Raw genomic sequence first — 23,731 nt, 5'->3', positions numbered from 1 at the left:
GGTGCGTTTTCAACTGTCGGACTTTGTAAAACTTTCATTTTCAAAATGGGATTGTGACTTCATGTGTTGTAAATAAATTAATAATTGAAATGAAATGGGGAGGAATTAAATAGAGAATAATTGAATATACTGGCTTTCCTGGTCCCTGACTGTGTGTGTGTGTGTGTTTTTAATATGGAGAAATAGACAGCTGATTGCATGCAGCATTTGTTCCGCGTTGTAGTGAACGCACCATCGGATGGAGCACAGCAGTTGTTTCAGTTTCTATTTTTAGGAATCAAAAGCTGTGTCACAAACGAATTTTAGGGGTTTTACTTGATTAGTCTAATCCGTTCTTTATATATTACACATTATTGAATATAATTTCAGAGGGAAACTATATTTCAAGATAGAACAACACTGAACATAGCAGGGGTTAAATTATGGAACTGCATAAAGGCTGAAATGAAACAAAGCACTAACAGAAATCAGTTTAAAAAGCTTTTTAAATCATAAATCGTTCGTAAGTCAAAGGAAGAAGAACAACAACTTTACCAAGGACCACAATAATATATAATGTGTATATAATGGTAAATTGAAATATATGAATACTTACTGAATAAAAATATAAAATGGTATATATTGGGATAGAGTATATTATAAATGGAAATATTGCCACACTATATTTTGTATTTAATATGTGATCGATAAATGGTGTGGTAAATATAGAGTTTATTATTAATAATAATGTACATGTCATGTACATTCACGTGTATGAATGTATGTGTGTACGTATGTTTGATGTGCATGTATAAACTATATATATATATTAGTTTCCTAATGATTTTTTGTTAGACTAATGAGTGTTGTTTATTCTGTTTTTTTTTTTTCTTTTTCTGAAGACTCCCAAAATAATTTGAAAAATAACTTATAATGTATTAAAAAAAAAAAAGAAAAACTGGGAAAATATTGAAAAAAAAACAAAAAAAAAACAAAACAAAAAAAAAACGTGTTTCAAACACAATCAATGTACAAGTGCGTTATCTAATATGTAAACCCATGGTTTTTGTTGTGTTGGTTCACATTTTCACTGTTTTCTTCTCATAGTTAGGCAAGGTTTTTGTTTTTGTTTTAAAATGTAATATTAAATTTAAAAAATGTAAAATAATAATAATTCAGCCAATTGTGTTTTAATTTTAAAACAGAAAAACACTGCTAATCCGTTTTTTTGTTTTTTGTTTTTGTTTTTCTATATTTCTGTTTTCGTTTTTTAAAATAAAGTAAAACCAAATAACCACACTATTGATGTTGTTTTGGTTTTTTATTAAAGAACGAACGATAAACAGCAGATTCTAGTGAGTAATGGCTCCTCCTCCCTGCTGTTGCTCACCTGTCACAGGTGAAGATCATCATATTGATTAGGTCTTTATTTCAGCTGTGGATTCTCAGCTCGTGCCTCTGCACGTGACGTCACACTTCTCAGCTCTTCAACGCAGTAGGAGAATCTTTATTATTCTATAAAAGGTGTCACACTAGTGATGAGGCTGACACATTCAAACTGTATTGATACTGTATCGATAGTATCTGTGTAACTGCGGCTCAACACTGACACCTGCTGGTTCTTTTAGACGTCATCATAGACATACTTTATTTAAATGACATAATGATGCAAAAACCAAGTATGAAAAGTAGTATAATTTAAGATATTGTATTTCATATTGGATTATTTTATATCTTGAATAAAATACATTTGATATCTTAAATATACAGTTCATAAGGTGAATAATTAGGGCAAATAAAGTGAACGTTTTGTGATTGTGACGCTGCTATTGTTAATGTCTTTGAGGCTGATGCATGGCCATGATGAGTCACTTTAAACACAATGAGTCATGGTTTCACTACCACAACATTGGTTTTGTGTTTAAACTTTGCAACATGACTCAGCCATAAGCTGAGTTGTGGTTGAAACCAGTGGGCGTGTACTGTAGCTGCTCCACCCAACGTTCTTGAAGCCAAAATACGATGCTTAGGGGCGCTGCCATCTTGCTAATTTGATGTCTTTTGGAGCCAGAGTCTGCGCAGTAGGGTCCGGTGGGAGGAGCCTTGGTTACACGCCCCACCCATTTAGCGTACTGCCCTGATGACTTGCGTAGCCTAGCTACGTCAAGAACATAAATATCTTTACCTCTGAAAATTCTACCAACGTCTTGTTCAGATCATAAAGGTTAGTACAAATCCACCTTTTATTTACACTCTAATATCTAGTTTAAAGGCGTCTCAGCTTTCCTTCACGACGTAACTGATATTCACAAAGAGAGTTACGCAATACCCGCGGCTGTCAATCATCGTCATATATGACGTAAAATCCTGTTTTTCAACCTCAAATAACTTATTTAAAACAAACACAATGTATGGTAATAATAACTAATGATCACAGCAGAGTTTAGGTTTGGATAAAAATGATGTGATGAGTATTTTAACCTCAGCCCACCTGTTATCATTGAGGAGGCGGGGCTTATGACCTATACTGCAGCCAGTCAACAGGGGGAGCTCTAAAAATAAAAACGTCACTCTATGGTTCAAACCCCACAGTTCACCAAAGTGTTTTTGCTATGTCACGGTTTGCCTGTATTTTTTATGTCACGCTTTGCCTATATTTTTTGCGGTGTCATGTTTTGTCCATATGTTTTTGCTATGTCACGCTTTGCCTGTATTTTTGCTGTTAATGCTTTGATGCCTGTTTTTTGTAGTGTCATGGTTTAATGCCTGTAATTTTTTGCTGTGTCATGGTTTGATGCCTGTATTGCTGCTCTGTCATGGTTTGTGTAGTTGCAGCGTCATAGTTTGAGGGCTGTATTGTTGCTTTGTCATGTTGTCATATCACACCCATATGTTTTCAATGAGTGTTTTTCGACAATATGCTATTAATGCATAGTCATAGTTTCATATTGCTGACACATTTAACGTCTGTATCCTTCCAAAATTGCCTATTTCAGTGTTTTTGGGGACAAATGGTTTGAACCTTCAGTGTTTTTTGCTGAGTCGTGGTAGGTTTCCTTTGTCTCCACAAGATGTTTATCTAACTCCTGAGCATGTACTTTAAAAGACACGTACATTAGTTCATTTCCTAATTGAATTGTGTATATATAAAAGTATGTTTTTGTTCTACATTTGCTATGATGCAGCAGGTAAGTCTAAAAAATAAAAAACCTAGCTAAATGTACAGTAGTGGAATAAAACTGTACCAATAACGTTACATCGTTCACCAGCCAATGTGGAAAAGTTCATTTCATACACAAAATATTATAAAAGTTAAAAACTTTGGACTCCGAATGTTACGCGGAACATGAGGAAATGTTCATGTTCTGATGTACTGAAAGTATTAAGAAGAACTGTTGATGAACTCACTCACACGTGCTGTCCCTTAGAGGAGAAAAAGCCAAATGTGGCACATATTGTGCAACTGTTTAATAAATGTCTGTGTTGTATTTGCATCAGCACATTTAACCACATTGTCTTTCTGGTCAGACTTTATTTGAATTAAAATAATCTAGATCTATATTGTATAGCGCCATTTTGGAAGAAATATTGATATGAGTTTTGATCCGTATCGCCCAGCCCTATGTCCTACATTGCAAACAAAAACCAAAGAGCATTCGGCTTAAACTGAATGTTTTCTTTATTTTCTGACAGAGCAGAGAACATTCTCACCACCAGAGGACGCTGTAACGTCCAACACTCATTCTATAGAGTTTAAAAACAGGTTTCTGAAACATTGGGATTTTAGGAATTCATTCATTAATTCAAGCATTTTAATGAGCTATGTACAGAAGACTATTGCATTCACTGGGGAAAAAATAACCAGAAAAACAAACCAAAAAATGAGTCCAAAAAACATTTTTTTTAAAAATAGCCAGAAAAAAAAAAATTGTACGAAAAATAAAAACAAAAAAGTAGTAGGGAAAATTTTTGAAAAACTGTCATGAAAAACATAAAACAATAACATTTTAAAAATATAGCCAAAAAAATAAACAAAAAACACAAAAGCCATTATTCATAAAAAAAAAAAGATTTGTTTTTTCTTCAAGTGAATGCAACACTGTTCCATAGATTAACTCTACATCTTTACTTGACTTCACTTTAGTTTCCCTTTCTCTCACATATCCTCCAATAATATGTTAATGAAGGGTTTCTCCTGCTTTCATTCAGATTTGTTTGATGTAATTCATTAATTTATTTATTCCCTCCTACCATTAAATGTTTTAAAATGTTTTTTTCTCCACTTTCCTACATCAAAGTAACCCCTCATCTTAACAGGACCGCCACCCCCACTACCACCAGTTATACTCCAGTATCTTTAAGATTTACCCTCAATAGTAAAGAAACAATAGGTTCATGAAGAATGTGGGCAGATCAGGAAAAAACAACCCTGAAAACACACATTTTACTGCGATGATGTGAGACTGAGATGTTATGGTGTGACTGTGATGGGGCGGCTGGCTTTGATGTCTCTGAAGCCAGAACAATCCAAGTCGGCCATGAGGAGTCTGTTGCCTTTCTTGTACGGGTAGAAAAAGACTTTGATACGGACTTTGTTGTCTGGTTTTAAGTCGGGAAGTCTGTGGAAAACACGTGATTAGAAACAGTCTGAACACAACAATCCTTAGAAAATATTCTACTTTTGCACAAAAATGTGATTCACATTCATATTTATGTCAGCATTTAGAATAATGACCAATCTCAGCATTTAAACATTCGCCAAATATTTTGTATCATTTTGTTGTTGTTTGGTGATTTTTTTTTTAAGTTATCTAGTAAATCTTTGTGTATTTTTGTTGTCATTTTGTACATCTTTGTAATTTTTGTGCGTTTTTGTTAGTTTGTGTGTTTTAGTTGTAGTTATGTGTTATTTGAGTCATTTTCCATGTTTTTGCTGCTCTTTTATGGGTTTATCAAGTTGTTTTGAGCATTTTGATTGTCATTTTATGGGTTTTTTCATGTATGTTTTTTTTTTGGTAAATTTTGTGCATCTTTATTCTACTTTTGTGTTATTATGGTAATATTTTAAAAGTAAGATTTTAGAATAAAACATTTAGATTTAATCATAAAGATCAACTTCTATCGCAACAGGGGCCACAAAAATATCATCATCACATTAACGTTTATGTGTCAGCATTTAGAATAATGACCACTCTGAATATTAAAACATTTGCTGACATTTTGTATTATTCTGTTGTTGTTTGGTGAATTTTTCTGTTACATTGTATATTTTAATTGCTTTACATTTGTGTATTTTTGTTGCTTTGTGTGCTTTTGGAGCCATTTTGGGGTATTTTTTGTGTGTTTTAAAGTCATATTATTTTTATGTCGTTTCCATTTGTGTATTTTTGTTGTTTTTCCTTTGGTAGTTTTGTGTGTTTTTTAATGGGTTTTTGGAGTTGTTTTGAGCATTTTGATTGTCATTTTATGTATTTTTCCCGTGATGTATGCTTTCTTTGAAGATTTTGTTTATTTTTATTGTACTTTTGTGTAATATTGTAGATATTTTGTGTTTTTTGTTGTAAAAAGCTAAAAATTTACAGTGTGACGATTGAATAATCAAGGAACAACTTTATTTTTAATCACATAAACCAATTGTCTGTAGCATGAGGCTAATTTAGGCTCTATCTTTAAAATCACTTACTTAACGACGAACTCCTCTTTGAGCAGTCCACTTCCAGAGACGGTCAGGGAGCAGTCAGTCAGCGTTTCATCCACAGGGTTCTCAAAGGACACCTCGGCCATTACCCTTTCGTTGATTTTGGCTAGAGAAGGAACCTATAGAACACATGCAGAAACTCACTGATGAGGTCACATTCCACCACACTACGAGTGTTGTGGTGGTTTGGGTGAATGAGATGGAGTACAGCTTTAGGGTTGTTGGTCAGATGTGGATACAGGGTTTATTTGGTTTTGGGGAACAGATCAGTCTGGGATTAGTTTTTTTTCTATAAGAGGTATGAATTATAACAAGGTTGAACAGTTAAAGAACATTCTCTCGCTTTAGTTTTAGTTTTTTTTAAAAAATATATTTGACAGAAAAAATGCATGAATCAAAAATATTTATCAATTGACCAAGTTGTTTTCCTCATTATTACATTAGTAAAGTTGAAGCATAAATCAGTGAGAGTTCAGGATCTCTGAGATTCAGACAAGACTGAGTAAAGATGCTTTGAAGTCCGAGACAAAACCAAGACCTTTAGAATCTGGTCTGGAGTACTACAGTAGTACTGTAGTACAACACTACTGTACTACTGTACTACAACACTACTGTACTACTTCAGTACTACTGTACTACAGTACTACAACACTACTGTACTACTTCAGTACTACTGTACTACAGTACTACAACACTACTGTACTACTGTACTACAACACTACTGTACTACGGTACTACTTCAGTACTACAACACTACTGTACTACTGTACTACAACACTACTGTACTACTTCAGTACTACTGTACTACAGTACTACTTCAGTACTACTGTACTACAGTACTACTTCAGTACTACAACACTACTGTACTACTGTACTACAACACTACTATACTACTGTACTACTTCAGTACTACTGTACTACAGTACTACTTCAGTACTACACTACTGTACTACTGTACTACTACAGTACTACAACACTACTGTACTACAGTACTACTTCAGTACTACACTACTGTACTACTACAGTACTACAACACTACTGTACTACAGTACTACTTCAGTACTACACTACTGTACTACTGTACTACTTCAGTACTACTGTACTACAGTACTACTTCAGTACTACACTACTGTACTACTGTACTACTACAGTACTACAACACTACTGTACTACTTCAGTACTACACTACTGTACTACTGTACTACTACAGTACTACAACACTACTGTACTACAGTACTACAACACTACTCTTAATGCAATACAAGAAGCCACTTAACAACCCGTCATCCTGAAAAGTTTAAGAATTGTGTCAAACAATCAATCCAGTCTGGTTAAAAAACTGTAAAAGAAGCGTTTATTACCAAACTGTCTTAGAACTGAAGAAATAACAAGAGACGTTGCTCGGTTACACTTGTTTACTGTTATTGACTTTAAAAGGTTAGTGGATACTTTAAATACTCAGATTACTCCTAACCTTAAATGGAGACTTGTTCGTCTAGTTTGCACTACTTTCATTTCCTTAACGGTTTCTTTTATTATTTCATATATTGTTATGAGACAGTTTCTAAACCTGTGTTTCTGACTCAATTAGAATTTAGCGCAATAATCTGTATCTATTATTAGGGATTATTCACTTTATAATGTTATAAATATAAAAGTAAAACAATAAATGCTGTCAAAATAGTGAACAGAAAATGTCTCAATGACCATCATTTCTTTTATTGTTAGCATTTCTGCTAACTGTGTGTCTTCCTGTAAAACCGTGAGCTTTCCTTCAATATCACAATAATTATCGTACCGTGAGGTTACTACCGTGATTATACCGTGAGATTTAGATGTTGTTACATCCAGGGGTGAAAGTAACAGATTACAAGTACTCACATTACTGTAATTGAGTTGCTTTTATGGGCACTTGTACTTTTCCAGTCGTTGAAGTACGTTTTAAAAGTAATTCATTACATTTCTACACACAACTGTTACTGAGTAAATTATTATTTTTTGTTTCAAAATGATCAACACATTGTGAAACTAGAAAACATGAAATGACCAGATAACCATTAAATGCAACACATCATAGCCGACCAATCAGATTAAACGTAACACATCTCGTTAAAACAGCATTGAATGGAGGTTATTTTCTCAGTTCTAGAGTTCATAAATGTATCTATTCTTAGTCCAGTTCCAAATGTAGTAGATTGTGTCTCTTCCTTTTTAAGTTTCTACATGAAAGTTTACTGTATGTAAAGAAACTGTACCAAGATTTATTACCAACAATAAACGTGGGGGGGAAGTAACTATAGTAACTTTTACATTGAGTACAGTCGTCCCTCGCAATATCGCGGTTCACCTTTCACGGCCTCAGTGTTTCGCAGATTTTTTTACAGTGCAATTTTGCATGCATTTTTTTACAGTGTATGAACACGCATTGTGTTCTGCGTCCTGATTGGCTAATGCTGCGTTCACCCACCAGTGATACATCCAACTCGCTTCACTGTCTGCTGTAGGGAGGAGCTGTGCTCCTTTTTCTCCTCTCATAAACCACCAGTGAAAAAAGCCGGTGTGATTAGCGGCTAATGCTATGCTAGCTCAGTGCTACAGAGAGATCTTTCACCTGCTACTACCACCTCCTCACTGATTCTCCTCCACACCTAATCCTTCCTAGTCCGGTCCTGGTTATAAGGGGCGTGTCCTACAGCTCCAGGTGTTCACACAGCTTCTACGCCATGGTTTAATGGATGAACAGACCAGTGTCTGTGTTGATGTGACGTCATCATCAACAAAGACTCTGAATGCGTTCGGCATCGATGTCTGATCACTAGCAGTGATTCTGAAGTGTTGTATGTTTGAAAACAGGTTTATGTTTTAAAATCTCTGAATGTTTGAACTTTAAGAATGTTTAAACAAGAGAGAAATGTTCATTCCTGTCTGAGAAAAGTGTATAAAGTGTGTGGTGAGGGTTTTACAGCCTTAAAACAATATAATAATAGTAAAAATAAAACTGACTACTTTGCGGATTTTGCCAATTGCAGGTTATTTTTAGAACGTAACCCCTGCGATAAACGTGGGACTATTGTACTTTTTAACTGAGCTACTTTTTACTTGTACTTGAGTATTTTATGGATGACTTACTTGTATTTGAGTACAATTTCAATCAAGTAACTGTATTTGTACTTAAGTAGCATATATCAGTAATCTACACCTGTGGCTACATCACTAGTGTTTAACTCTCAATCCCAGACCAGGTCTGTTCCCCAAAACACTTTGACAAAATAAACTTTGTGTTCACATCTGACCAGCAACCCTAAAGCTGTACCCCGTCTCATTGATCCAAACCACCACACTAGGAGAACAGTAAGAGTTAGTATTTGCACTGACTGCGATGGACATGGGAGGATCCAACAGAACCACGTCAAACTGGGTCAGGAAGGGCTGATCTGGAGTTTCTTTCTCTGAAACCACGGCTTGGATCCTCATGACGTTGTTGTCCACCATGTGTTCATGGTAGACCATGTATGGGATGACCACGTCCATGAAAAACTCTGAAGGAGGTTAAGACACCAGTGATTAGTTATTGATTACACTATCAATCGGTAAGGTCAGGGTTCACCTTCTCCAGGAGGAAGAGTCTTGGTGACTTCCTCTTCCTGGATGAGTGCAGCCGGTGAGCCGTTGTGTCTCATGGCCTGGACGCTGATGTCGATGACCACCACCTCAGCTTTAAGGCTCCGAGTGCGCAGCTGCAGTTTTAGATAAACGTCGCTTCCATTGATTGGTTGGTTCACCTGCAGCACGCACAGAAACAGGCTTTAAATTGAGTCTTTTTGTTGATTTCGCTTTTAGTGTTGCGTGTTATTTAAGTCATTTTGTGTTTGTTTCCATTTTGTGTATTTTTGTTGTTTTCTTTCTTTTTAGTCATTTTTTGCATTCTCTTTGTAGTTTTGTGTGATATTTGAGTTATTTTGTCATTTTATGTATTTTTCTGTGATGTATGTTTTTTTGTTGTTATGTATGTTAATGGAGTCAATTTGTGTGTTTTTTTTTTTGCCCTTTCATGGGTTTTTGGAGTTGTTTTGAGCATCTTGTCATTTTATGTACGGTATTTTTCCTCTGATGTATGTTTTGTAGATTTTGTGTATTTTCATTGTACTTTAGTTTGTTATTATGGTTCTTTTTTGTAATGTCCTCATTTTGTGTATTTTTCTGGAATGTATGTATGTTGTTTTTGTCATTTGTGTGTTGTTGACCACACATAATGAGTTAACTGGTGGTATTTACAGTACCTCTTGAAAGCCACCAGTCACATCTGGCACTGCAGGAGCAACATCTGCTGTGGTCAGTATTGTCAGTGGCTGCTCAACTTCTTCTTCTTCGGTCTCTGATTCTGTTTCGTCGTCATAATTTGGCTCCGGTCCGTCGCCTCTGCTGTAGTCTCTGGTTATAGCGTGCATGAACACCATCCTCTCCTCTGGTGTTCCTGTCGTTTACACACAACCATGGAGAGAGGGAAGAATTACACCCAACTAACGTAGTGGAATATGTGCCAGTATTTAAGCCTGGTTTAAAAGTCTCTCATTCTGTTTAAGAGCCTTAGAAATATTGATATTATTACATCCTCACTATTGTATTAGTTATTATCATTAATTCATTATAGTATTTTGTTTTTCTGTCCTGCGTTAACTACTCCCACACCAATTGTCCCATTTGGACAAATAAGATATTTAAGTTATTCTAAGCTAATGCTAATCCTTAACTAAGGCTAATATAATTTTAATGCTTCAATGCTGAGTTTATCCTAATGCTTTGCTTATGCTATGCTAATTTTATTGGTATAAAATGATTATGCTAGGTTAGTGCTAATTACAGATGTAACGATTAATCGGAAGGCAGTTAAAAATCGATTCATAGGTGTCAAGGTTCAAATCGATGCTCTGAAAATTGAATCTTTTTTTTAAACATATTTACTTTATATATTTATCACTTCTCTTGTCCAGAAGTGTTGGCAGCGGGCGGAATCTCCTAATACTTTCTTTCTGGCCGCCTTCTACTCTTAAACATGTTCATAAATGATTCCTTACCCCTTTAGCACCGAAAGAATATCTGTAAAAGTCACATTTTTCTATTAGCTCTGTCTGCTAGCGCATAGCATCTCTTCTTCACTGCACTTATCTGCATTCCAACCGACCACTGGGTTACCAGCGCCCTCTGCTGGTCCAAACAAATATCTGACGTAAATCAGTGCAAAGACTTTTTTTTTCCAATTGTTAAGGCACAAAATAAATTTTCAGTTGCATATTTAAAAAGAAAAATAACTATTATGCAGTTTTGCATTGTTTACTATAGAACCAGAATTTAAATTAATAGGCTTCTTCTTCATTTGTATTATTCCTTTATTTCATTCAAGATTTATTTTGAGTTAAATTGCATTGTTTTGAATAGTTTATCAAGGGATTCTTTTGACAATGAAAAACAAAAAGGAAAATAGTACAGTAATTTCTAGTAAAATAAAGGAATATTTTTCAGTTATCATTTGTCTACAGTGCCATTTTGTAAAATACATTGTGAGAGAATCGTATCGTGAACCAAGTATCGTGAATCGAATCGTATTGGGAGATGAGTGAATCGTTACATCCCTAGTGCTAATGCTAATTAATGCAATGCAAAGTTTAAACTAATGCTTTTGGTAGGTTAATGCTCAGTTCATGCTAATGCTAGGTTAATGCTAACAATAGCTAATGCTAATTTTAGGCTAATGTTAATGTTATGCTAATGCTAGGCTAAGGCATGAGGTGATTGCTATCTGCTCCACAGTGACACACACCTTCTTGAGGCTTGTAATTTTCAGTGATGTCCTTCCTGTATTTCACGCCCGCATAATTCGTAGAGATGTTCTGTCCGATTTTCTTTGTGTCGGAGAACAGACGCCACTTATCAACGTCCCCGTCACTGAGAATCTGATGGGAACCAGTCAACCATTAATGGATAGAAATTAAATTTCTCTAAGAGATTATAGACGACATCATCTGTTCAAACCAATCAGATTAAAAACACATGGTTTTGACATCGACTGATGGAGACCCTCAGTCTAATTTGTGTTACCCCCAAAGTAAACACACAAAATAACATCAAAATACAGTTAAACTGCAAAGGTGCAAACAGAGTACAAATATTACACAAAAATGGCAGACAAATAAACAAAAAAGGACAACTATAAAAAAATAACTGGAAAATATACAAAACGACAACAACAAAATATCACCAAATGATAAATATACAAAATGAATACAAAACACAGAAAAACACAAAATAACTTCACCAAAAATACAAAAAAGGACTCCAAAAACATACAAAACAACAAAGAAAAAACACACAAGACCACATAAATATACAGAATGACAGAAAATATACAAAATCAACACACAAAAAAAAACTGACTCCATAAACAGACAAACACCAAAAACATATGAAATGACACCAAAAACTACAAACTCAATGTGATCATTATTCTAAATGCTAACATTATTATTGATCATGTGACCATCAAATTAGATTAAATCACATTTTTTGTGACCCTCGCTGTGATAAACTCTGCCTCAGATGTTGAATAAATGTTAGAAATGAATGCTACGAACCAGCCAATCGATGCAGTCTGCATTAACCTCAGCAAAAACAAAGGGGGTGTCATATTGCAGATGAGTTTTTCCTTTCCGGATGGCTTTGACTGGAGCTGGACCGCAGCGGAAAACACCTGTGGTGGAGAACGTAAAACTCAACGTTTAGATCCTAATACTTAACGATAATAACAAACAGGAGCCGTACCGCCGCTTGTTTCCTGTGGCGTTGGATCTAAAACCTGCCATCCATCATAGTTTCCATGTTCAGCCAGGTCAGGACGTTTAAACCAACATTCCACCCAGATGTGGAAGTTCCTGAAACCAAAAAACAAAGCAGTCTTTGAGGCTCTGAAGGGAATTATTGGTATAGCGCATTTCATACACAAGGCAATTGAATGTGCTTTACACTAAAATCAGTAATAAAAACATTTAAAACCAACTGTACAAACATTTACTCGGTGCACTGTTTAAGGGAGCGTAAAGGTCCCTTAGGAAAGCTCTTCTTCTCTGCTTCATTGTCTACCAAACAGCAGAGTTGTAACTGTCACCCCCTGCATTCAGATTTTTTTTTTTTTTGGGTTTGAGGGCGACCGTGGCTCAGGTGGTAGAGGGTCGTCTTCTGATCGAGTGGTTGGGGGTTCGATCCCAGTACCTGACTATGTGTCGAAGTGTCCTTGGGCAAGACACTGAACCCTAAGTTGCTCCCAGTGGTCGACTAGCGCCTTGCATGGCAGTCCTGTCCCACTGGTGTGTGAATGTGAGAGTGAATGGGTGAATGAGCTGATATGTAAAGCGCTTTGAGACTGTTTCAGTGGTGATAAAGCTCTATATAAAATCAAGTCCATTCAAGTCCATTTAACTGTTGTAATCCTCTTTCTGTAAACAAAATAGGTTCACATCCACATATTTAACTTTTCCTGTTTTTTTTAAAAGCAACCAAAAGCAGCACAAGTTGTTATTATGACTGAAACATCTACTAAATGATCTATAAATCAGGCTGAATGTTTCACTCCAATAGAAAACAATGGGATGTTTACAGGCAGTGGGACCGTGTGACATCATCAATCACATGATTTCAAGATGGAGGAACACATTGTAAAATGAATATGGTGCATAATACTGTATTTTGTTAGACATAGATCTACTAATAAGGACTTTTCAAAAATTTTAGGCCAAACTTGTAAAAAAAAGTAAAAGTGGAGGATCATTTTAATGAATTGTAAAGAAAGTGAATCTCACCAAATGCTGTCGGGGCTGGGTCTGCTCTCCACTCCATGAACGCTGTGGAACGTGTCGATGACCAGGTTTCTGTCCACGTCGTGAGCAGAGTTATAGTTTGTGACCGCACGGCACGGGATTCCCAGCAAACGCATCACTAAAAACAAACTTTTTTACTCGGGCTGTACATTGTCATCACTGTGACGACACGATACGATTCACCATTTGCATATTACGAAACAATATATATCCTAATAATAAACAATACGATATACATCGCGATATATCGCAATATCAATAATTACAAATTTCACCTTTACAAGTACAAAATAAAATGAACTAGAATTTATTTCATTCTTTAAAACTTGCGAGAACAAGTAAATTATAACTAACTGTAGTTCAAGTAAGAAAATATCAAAAACAAGTAGTATGTTTATCAAAATGTCAAATTAAAGTTTAAATTTTGCTTCTACAACAGATTCTGACTCTGTTAAGGTGCTAAGTTACTACATACATCTATAAAAGTGCCCAGTATGTTTTATGAAAATAAAACTAAAATGCTGAGTTGTGAGGTAGTTTAACAAGGTCTGATGGTGCGTTCACTGACACCTAGTGACCGGGAGTTTAGGTGCTATGTATATGTTGGCACAATTAAATTGTTTTTCTCGTTAAAAACAAGATTAAAAAGATAGATTTTGACATTTATTGGATCAACAAGTTAATCGCACAGTAAAATATTGCGATACATCGGCAAATAAATATTGTCTTACACTATTATTACCCTTTTATAACTTATTAGTATTTCTGTGAGCATGTTGGTTCCTCTTTTAATCCCATTTTTGGTGGAGTAATGAAGTGTGTGTGTGTGTGTGTGTGCGTGTGTGCGTGTGTGCGTGTGTGCGTGCGTGCGTGCGTGCGTGCGTGCGTGCGTGCGTGCGTGTGTGCGTGTGTACCTGAGCACATAACGCAGGCAAACACCCAGCACTGTCCATATTTGACCTCCTGACCTCCGCTCTGGAACCACCTGTTGAGAATAACGTAGCTGCCCGTCCAGTGAGAGGGGAAGATGCCGTCCCTATAATCACCGTCCCATCTTCCCTTCAGGACTCCTTGGACGTCCTCACTGTTGATCTGAAACAACACACACACACACACACACACACACACACACACACACACACACACACACACACACACACACACACACACACACACACACACACACACACACACACACACACACACACAGTCAGGTGACCCTAACTTCATTATAACTACAGCCAATCAGTGTTCACGTATCATGTCAGAGTTTAGTCTTTGGCTGCTTCCAAACAGTCCCTCCTATCTCCTTTCCTATCCACTTTTCCTTAACCCCGTGGATGAGGTCACAGGGTTAAGGAAAGGAGTTAGGAGACTTCCTCAAGGAGTTAAGGAAAGGCCATCACATTGGTGAAATAATCCAATGGTGGTGAAGGTTAGTGACATCTGCCGTGTTAAAAAAAAAAAAAAAATAGACTGAAAAGCACATTTAAAAAAATAAGTAGGATTTTATGAAATTGTTACATTTATGCAAGATATATGTCTCTAAAATGTTGTAGGTAATACACATGTACAACCACACAAAGCATTCCTCAGTGAATAAAATATGTTGGATAAAACATAATGTTGCTAAAAACGTCTCTGATCCAGAGTCTTTGTGAGTTTCCGTGAACACTCAGATGAGAGGGTCCCTTTAAATGTTGTCACCACAAGGAATTGTGGGTCAACATTATGTGGTCTCCTTTAGTACAGGATGTATCAGTGTTTCCTAGGTTACAGGAGATTATAAAGGAAGCATTGAGCCTCCTTTCCTTAGCTTTAAGAGAATTGGAATGTTCCTTATCAAGGCTGCCACTTAAACACTTCCAGGGTTAAGGAAAAGTGGATAGGAAAGGAGATAGGAGGGACTATTCGGACGCACCTTTTGTATCTCTGCTCCTATAGAAAGTCTCTGGTGAAATAACATTTCAATCAAACAGTTTAGGGCGTGTGCGACTGTGCACGTGTCTCCCACGCATTAAATACACAACAATGGTGGCACCCGTGCAGAAAAGCGTCAGTGGTGAAACAGTGATTAAAAGCACTTTTAATGGCAAAAAACATTTGGAAATAATATACAATATTCACTACATTCACAGATTTTGATTTTAAATGAGCTTTTTTTAAAAAAAAAATAATATTTAGAATGCTTTAACGTTAAAAATTTGAAATAGTTTTTGGCCTGTGTCATGTTTTAATTAACAAATTTTTTAAATGGGTAAAAAAATAAAAGGTCTTGGCTTTTCTTCTTCATATCTCATATAAATAACATAAAATGTGAAATAACATATTTTAGAACACCAATAACGTTCTTTAATAACGAAGCGCTGGGAAAGAAAACATTTTCTATTTTTCCTGATTAAGGTTCATCAAGGCCCCCGTCATAACGTGGAATTTAATTTTTAAATATGCTCTACTGTGTAAAATGTAGCTAATTATTGTCTCCAGTGATAAAATGGCTACGACAGCATAAAATAAGCCTGCTTTAATAAATTACAAGAAAATATAGTATTTTATTAAGCAATAGTACTGTTTAAAAAATAGCCTAAAAAGGAACTATAGGTGCTCTTGTACCCCTGGAGGTATGCGTACCCCTGTTTGGGGTAGTATCTCTAACTAGGGATGTAACGATTAATCGTAAGGCAGTTAAAAATCGATTCATAGGTATAACGATTCACATCGATGCTGCGAAAATTGAATCGCAGTACTTTTTTTAACCAGCAGAGGGCGCTACCCAGAAGTGTTGGCGGCGAGCGAAATCTGCTAATACTTTCTTTCTGGCTGCCTTCTACTCTTAAACATATTCATAAATGATTTCTTACCCCTTTAGCACCGAAAGAATATCTGTAATATTACGTGAATATCTGTAAAAGTCACGTTTTTCTATTAGCTCTGTCTGCTAGCATAGCATCTCTTCTTCACTGCAAAATATCTGCATTCCAACCGACCACTGGGTTACCAGCGCCCTCTGCTGGTCCAAACAAATATCTGACCTAAATACAGTAAAATGACTGTTTTTTTTTTGTTAAGACACAAAATACATTTTCAGTTGCACTTTTAAAAAGAAAAAGAATTATTATGCAGTTTTGTATTGTTTACTATAGAACCAGAATTTAAATAATAAGCTTCATCTTCATTTGTATTATTCCTTTATTTATTTCATTCAAGATTTATTTTTAGTTAAATTGCATTGTTTTGAATAGTTTATCAAGGGATTCTTTTGACAATGAAAAATATTATAGTATTTTCCCCAAAAAAATAAAGGAATATTTTTCAGTCATTTATATACAGTCCCATTTTGTAAAATAAATCGCGAGAGAATCGTATTGTGAACCCAGTATAGTGAATCGAATCGTATCGGGAGTTGAGTGAATCGTTACATCCCTATCTCTAACAGTAGTAAAGCAGCCCCACCATGGAGCTGATGACCCTGCTGACGTGTACGGGGTCACAGCGAGCAGCAGCATCCGCTGATGGATCCTTCTGGAAACTCAGGCTTTTATCCAGAAGCAGAAAACAAATGTCCACCATGTTCTCCTCAAACTGTGCAGAAAGAGACAAAAATATGGTTAAACAAAAAGAGCAACGCTACCATAAAACAGATCAAAGCCGAGATTAAGAAGTATGGAAACATATAGTTGTCCTTTCGTAAACATGATCACATCTACATCTAAGAAGTCTGTCATTACACAGAAATATATTCACCAATTTAAAGGAACGGTGAGATTATTTCTCCCATTGGTGTGTGTGAATGAACTAATATTGTTAAGCGCTTTGGGACGACCTCAGTGGTTATAAAGCACAGACATTGGTTGGTTAAATGAACAACATGTTGGTATTTTAGAGGAAATTCTGTAAATCAAAGTGTTCCACTGACATAAATAAATGGTTACATTTCTTCTATTTTAAACATTGAACGAAATGGAGACAATTGAGAAAAAACAGCAACAAACTATAATGTGGCAACAAAAAAAAATAGTTATACTGTTTATTCCATTGTAACTATTTAGTAAAAAAAATATTTTGTGCATTTTCCTGTTTTTTTGTAATTGTTTGTTTTAAGTGATTCTGCTTTGTTTTAATTTATATATTGTATAGTATATTTTTCAGTTTTGAAAATTAATGACAAATAAAATTTCAAATTAAAGCTAAATGTGTGTGTGTGTGTGCGTGTGTGTGCGTGTGCGTGCGTGTGTGTGCGTGTGTGTGCGTGTGTGTGCGTGTGTGTGCGTGTGTGTGTGTGCGTGTGTGTGTGTGTGTGTGTACTTGTCCAAAGTCCCAGTCTTCACTCAGGATGTAGTCTGTGGTGCCTTTGTAGATCACGCCTTGTTCACTTAACACGTATTCAAGCTTCTTCAGCTCAGAAATCAGATAAACGGAATCATCTACAGAGTCCAGAAAAAGTACAGTACTTTTATTTTGAAAGACACTTATTCATCATATATATTTTAAAACCTAATAATGACATTAATAATATAATAACAATACTAATGATGATGATAATAATATTGATGATGATGATGATGATACTACCAACAATAATAATAAGCTTAGCATTAACATTATCATTAACTAGCATTAGCATTAACCTAGCATTAGCTGAACATCAGTAATAAGATAGAAATATGTTTGCTTCACAGAAACATCTATATTATGTATAATAAACGTACCTGTGCACCAGGGGTTGAAAAGCACCACCACAACCACTTTAAACTCCTCCTCCTTATACGTGATGGTCAGATTGTATTTTCCGATGGGGCAGTCAGCGGGGGGCGTAATGTTCAGGGTCAGAGCACCCTTTAGTAGCGATGAGTTCATCAGTAGCTTAGCTTCCCAAACCGCCTTCGCTGACATTGACCTTTTCACATTTTCTGGAATTCCAAAGAGTGACAAAGTCCCAAGTTCCTGCTGTGGATCCGTTCCTGTACGGACACACAGACACGAGGTGTTCAGGGACTCCTTTAACCCTCCTTTTATCCTTGGGGTCACTTTGACCCCATTTAATGTTATTGTAAAGTGTTACCAAATAAGGTAAGTTGACTTTGTCGTTGTTTTGCTTCATATTTCATGACTTTTCCTTAATTTGATAGATTTTTATTTTTTTTAATGTGCTGAACACATTGCATGTATTGGTGTTCCTCTGGGGTCAATGTGACCCCAAGCTGTTTTAGCTGTGTAAAACTAGTCTTTCTGTGTGTGACCCATGTATGACCTGAAGGTGGCGCTGCAGGAAAGGTCAAAGGTCATCATCACTACAACCAATAGAGATCACACTTCATACTAATGTTGTCAGTAATTTTGAGAAGATTTGGATGAAAACTTTTCAAGATAAATTCATTCTAATATAAAAGTTTGTCCTGATGGTGGCGCTAGAGAACAGGTCAAAGTTTCATTATCAAGGGATGATTTATTGATTCAACAAATAAACAAAGTGTCTGACACTAAAACTTGGTCAAAAATTTTCTGAAAATCATTTTCTGGAGGAAATTTTTCAGATTTTTGTGTTTTTATGTTGTCTCGTGTTTTCGAAACCTTTTTGTGCATTTACTGTATGTGTAACTTATTGTGTATTTATGTTTTCATTTTGTATCATTCTCTGTTAATTTTGTAAAATTGTGTATTTTTGTTTATGTTCCTGTCATTTTCATTTATTTTTGTTGTTTCGTATTTTTGTGCATTTGTGTGACAGGAGTCACATATCCACCCACTGTGACACTGTGTACACACTTTATGTATGTGTATATATATATATATATTACCCAGATGTTGCACATTTATGTAAATAAATGTTTTCACACTTTGTATCTTAATTTCTTCACATTTATCTGTATATTTTTTATCTTATATTCTTATGTCATTCAGCGTGGAGAGAAAACAGTTTTTCATTGTACAGGGAAATATATATCTTTCCACACATGACAATAAATGCTTTGAATGTTTAATTTAATCTCATCTAGGAGCTTCACATATCTCCACCCAAACAAAGCTAACTATGCTATCCACCCTGCCGTGCACCCATGGGTGTGTTTAATGGAATTGTTTCCACAGGCCTTTGAAAGTAAAGCCATGAATGAAGCTCAGGTGATGAACAATGCAGCTGTAATGTTGTTTTAAGAAGACAGACTGTCATTAAAATGATTAAAAGCACCTGTAAAATGACTTAATCAGGCTTTATTTAACATGTCACTCATGTGTCAGTGATTAGATCTCAAAGAGCAGGTATTAAAGGTATATAAACAAAAATGTGTTTAATGTATATATATATATATGTGTGTGTGTGTGTGTGTGTAAACACATTAAAAGGACTTTTTAGAAAGATTTTATACCTTGGGACATAAACTACGGAGAGTCGCTATTTATTTTGTTCAGGATGTTACATACGTTCGGTGATTCCAGTTAGATGTTGCTAGGCAACAATGTTCCGCTGGTCTACAGTTTCTAAACAATGGTGGATTGTAAAGCAATTGGTTGCTATAACAACAAGAGAAAACCCCACAAAAACATTTATTTTGCGTCTCTGAGCCAAATAACGACACTAAGTCAGAGTTATCCAGACGTTAGCGCTACAATATCGCGACGGGTTACACACTGAAAACGTTTACGTTAGGACGAAAGTCGGGGATATGCATGGACCACTTCAAGCCGAGCTGCTATGAAAGGGATCTATGGGCTAAGCTAATGGGCTAAGCTAATGGGCACCAAGTCAAAGTTACGTCTAAAATCAGATGTGGTCACGACATCATTTCTTCACAGAAAGTCCTTGAATGCATCTTGTAAACGTACTTGTTCAGAGCACTACTACGTTTCTGCTTACATGGATGGGTGTCATGGCACTAACCACACCCCCACCAGAGTGTTCCCTCTTACTTTCTTGATGCTAAATGTTGCGCTGTTACCTTTTCATCCATGAACAGAAATCCTTTCACGCAGCTTTCATCACAGTTTCTAACCATATTTGTGCACTTCCAACACCTAACTACTCAGCCATGACTCGTTTCTGCTGCTAACAGCTCTGTCCGTTAGGTTCATTCTGCATGTTAAGTCGGCACAGGGCCACATAAGAAGCAGGAAGTTGGTGAGAAAGGTGATGTTTAATCTTCTCCGAACAAACAACCTGGATGCTGCACTTTATCACTAGACATGGCTGCTTAGCGCCGAGAGCTAACAGAAAAACTACACTTCTCACTGTGTAAACAGACCTGTTGCTGCGTAAGTTAAAGAGACAGGATGTGCCGATGAACGAAAGTGTGAAATATCCTGACGATTCTCAATAATTTAATGCCCGACAGCATAAAATCTTTCTAAAAAGTCCTTTTAATGTTGTTTTTTATACAAACAGATTTTGTTTAATGGAAATAGATGAAACACATTTTTTGTGATATACATTTTCACTACAGGTACAGATTAAAGATCCACTACAGAGAGAAGGAAGGAGGAGACCCACCTGTCTGAGCGCTGAAAGTTAGCGGCTCCACGTCGGGGTTGAAGGCCTGAGTAAGTCTGACAGTAATGAGGAAGGGTTGTCCTCGTCTCACTATCAGCTTCTCCTCTGTGATCTCATTGGTGTGGTGGGCAAAGTTATTGTCCCGACATTTCAGATCCACTTCTTTAAAAACTGTACGAACAAAAAGATACGCTGAGGGTTAACGTTAGAGTTAAATACTCACATCCTCCAACGACTGAATAATTAAAGAGAATAGAATGTTAAACGATGTAATAATGTCTAGATTAAATGTTAAGTGTTTCACACATCATGTGCTATAAATGTTCAACTGCTCACCTGATAATGTACAACTCTGCACACGCAGGTGGCCAGAGGAAGACTAGGGCCTTATACAATTCATTTTATTTATTTTTCCAAAATTTGTTTTATTTTTTTTCCAAATTTCATTTTTTAAGCATTTTTTTTTTTTTAGAATTTTTTTTTTTTTTAGAAATAATTTTTTTCTAAATATTAGTTTTTAACTCCTGTGAGGAAACCAAATAAAAATGAAATAATTCAACAAAAATCAAAATCAAAAGGTAAATATAAGTTGTACTGACATGGATTATTCTGACTGCTCCTTTTTAATTATTTATGTCATATAAAGATGTATGAGAACAGCATTAATATCATCCACTCTCAGGGATCAATAGTATTCTGAATCTGATCAGGTTAATTGATTATGTTTTAATTCAAATTAACCTAATTTAAATCATCCCGATGACATCATTCCAGACTGTAATAATTAAACAAAAATAAATGGACTCAAGGATACATCAGTTATTTCACCACTTGGGGTCAGAATCTTTTACAGTATCAGAAGTTATCAATAATCTACGATGTTTCATACTCTACAATCCCTGGTATCGATGGTCTCGTCCACAACAACAGAAGAACTTCATCCACAGATCTTCTGTAGCTCTGATCAGATGTTTAAACACTGAGCAGGTGAAGATGATTAAAGCTGAGTCATGTTTTCACAGAGTGATGCAGCGATTCACAGACACAGTAAAGTTAAATAGGAACTGGTGGTTCTGTATTTAGGAGTCAGTTTTTTGGCAGTTTAGACGGTGTTTTGGGGGTTTTAGATCAGTGGTTCCCAAATGATGTGCCCCGTCACACTGGTGTGTGGGTGTGCCGTGGGATTTTGTGACAATCATACATTATTGCAATATACGACTACACAACATTAATTATTTTCATTTACTACTTTGTATGCACTTATTTCATAATACTGTGTCAAACTCTATATCTTAATTTTTTGGTCTGCATCCACTCACTCGTAAAATTAAAAATTAAAAAAAAAAAAAAACAGCAGACCGGACAACTTCGGGCCAACCAGACAGACATTAAAAATACAGAAATAAACCTTTAAATAGGAAAAAAAAACTGCAGTTTTGGAGAAACCTCAACCATTAAACAATAAACTTAAATCCCTCACTTTGTCCATGTTTCCTACATCCAACACATGACACTAATGAACAGGTTTATAGAAAACATTTAAAGGATAAATAAATGACATCAGAATTCCTTTATTTTTGTTACAGCCGCAGAAAAAAAATCACAAATAAAAGAATAAAAATATTAACAAGATGAAAGAAAGAATAAACAATAAATAAGTGTATAATTAAGTAAAAGAGTACTCAGTTTAGGTTCACAGTGAGTTAGTACTTGACTAGTGAAGTAGTGTCATTAGTAGAACTAAGACTTATATGCAAATAATAATCATGTTTGCCATCGGCAAAATATTCCAACCAATCAGGGAGCTGGATTTAGTTATAATCCCTCCTACTTTATTAGCATTACTAGTGAATCTTTTGGCTATGGTGCGACTAGTGACTGAAAACATTGTACTCGTTGTAAATATATATATATATAATAAATTAAGTTCCATTTGTGGTAGATTTGGTTTGTTTCTTGTTAAGTTTCTACATGAGATGTTTACTGTATGTAAGGGAACCAAGATTTATTACCAACAATAAATGTGGGGCTGAAAGTAACTATAGTAACTTTTACTTTGAGTACTATTAAATTGAGCTACTTTTTACTGATTTTAATGACTTACATGTACTTTAATCTAGTAGCAGTACTTCTACCTGAGTAGAATATATCTTTACACCACTGGCTTTTTGTGATGAAAGCTAAGCAGGACATCATGGTCCGCTAATAACAGATGAAGAGGCTAAATCTCCAAAGCCAATGAGACGAGACAAAAACCAAAAGAGTGATATTATCTCTAAAGAGAAGAAGTCAATCATCCAAACACTGGATCAGAGGAAGGAGGAGACGTTAAATCTGGTTTCATACTTACAGGAGGGTTTGGTCTGCGCTGCCATTGTTGCAGGGTTTTGATTGTTTCTCACCAAAGTAAAGCAGTTGTTCACTTCTACTCTGCAGCTTTCAAACAGGTGACACAACCTGTGGGTTTAAAGTATGTGTGTGGCCCATCCCAGTCTGAGATATGCTGAATGATTTAACCATTTCCTGGAACAACAAAATCACATTTATGTCAAAGACAAATGTCATTGTCTCACTAAACTGTCTTAGCCGTGGCTAGAGCAGAGATAGACCACTTTAACCAGGGGGTCACATGATCAACATTCATGTCAGCATTAGAATAATGACCAATGTTAGCATTAACAAGGGAAACAAAGAGTTTCTGTG

The 23,731-nt window shown here is 35.7% G+C and overlaps 1 protein-coding gene across 1 annotated transcript; it reads right to left on the bottom strand.

Moving 5' to 3' along the window:
* Positions 1-3,953: 3,953 nt before the first annotated feature.
* Positions 3,954-23,509, bottom strand: tgm8 (transglutaminase 8). The gene is made up of 15 exons (XM_028447539.1): positions 23,379-23,509; positions 21,029-21,199; positions 18,255-18,506; positions 17,851-17,969; positions 16,999-17,127; positions 14,460-14,637; positions 13,528-13,663; positions 12,494-12,603; positions 12,307-12,422; positions 11,496-11,628; positions 9,958-10,151; positions 9,285-9,459; positions 9,053-9,216; positions 5,663-5,796; positions 3,954-4,598 (listed from the first exon to the last, which is right to left on the bottom strand). The coding sequence occupies exons 1-15, from the start codon at positions 23,401-23,403 to the stop codon at positions 4,451-4,453; spliced, it is 2,184 nt and encodes a 727-aa protein (XP_028303340.1). The 5' UTR covers positions 23,404-23,509; the 3' UTR covers positions 3,954-4,450.
* Positions 23,510-23,731: the final 222 nt, after the last annotated feature.

This window comes from Gouania willdenowi, chromosome 5, assembly GCF_900634775.1.
Source record: "Gouania willdenowi chromosome 5, fGouWil2.1, whole genome shotgun sequence".
NCBI lineage: Eukaryota > Metazoa > Chordata > Actinopteri > Blenniiformes > Gobiesocidae > Gouania > Gouania willdenowi.
This window is presented reverse-complemented; position numbering and strand designations above follow the sequence as displayed.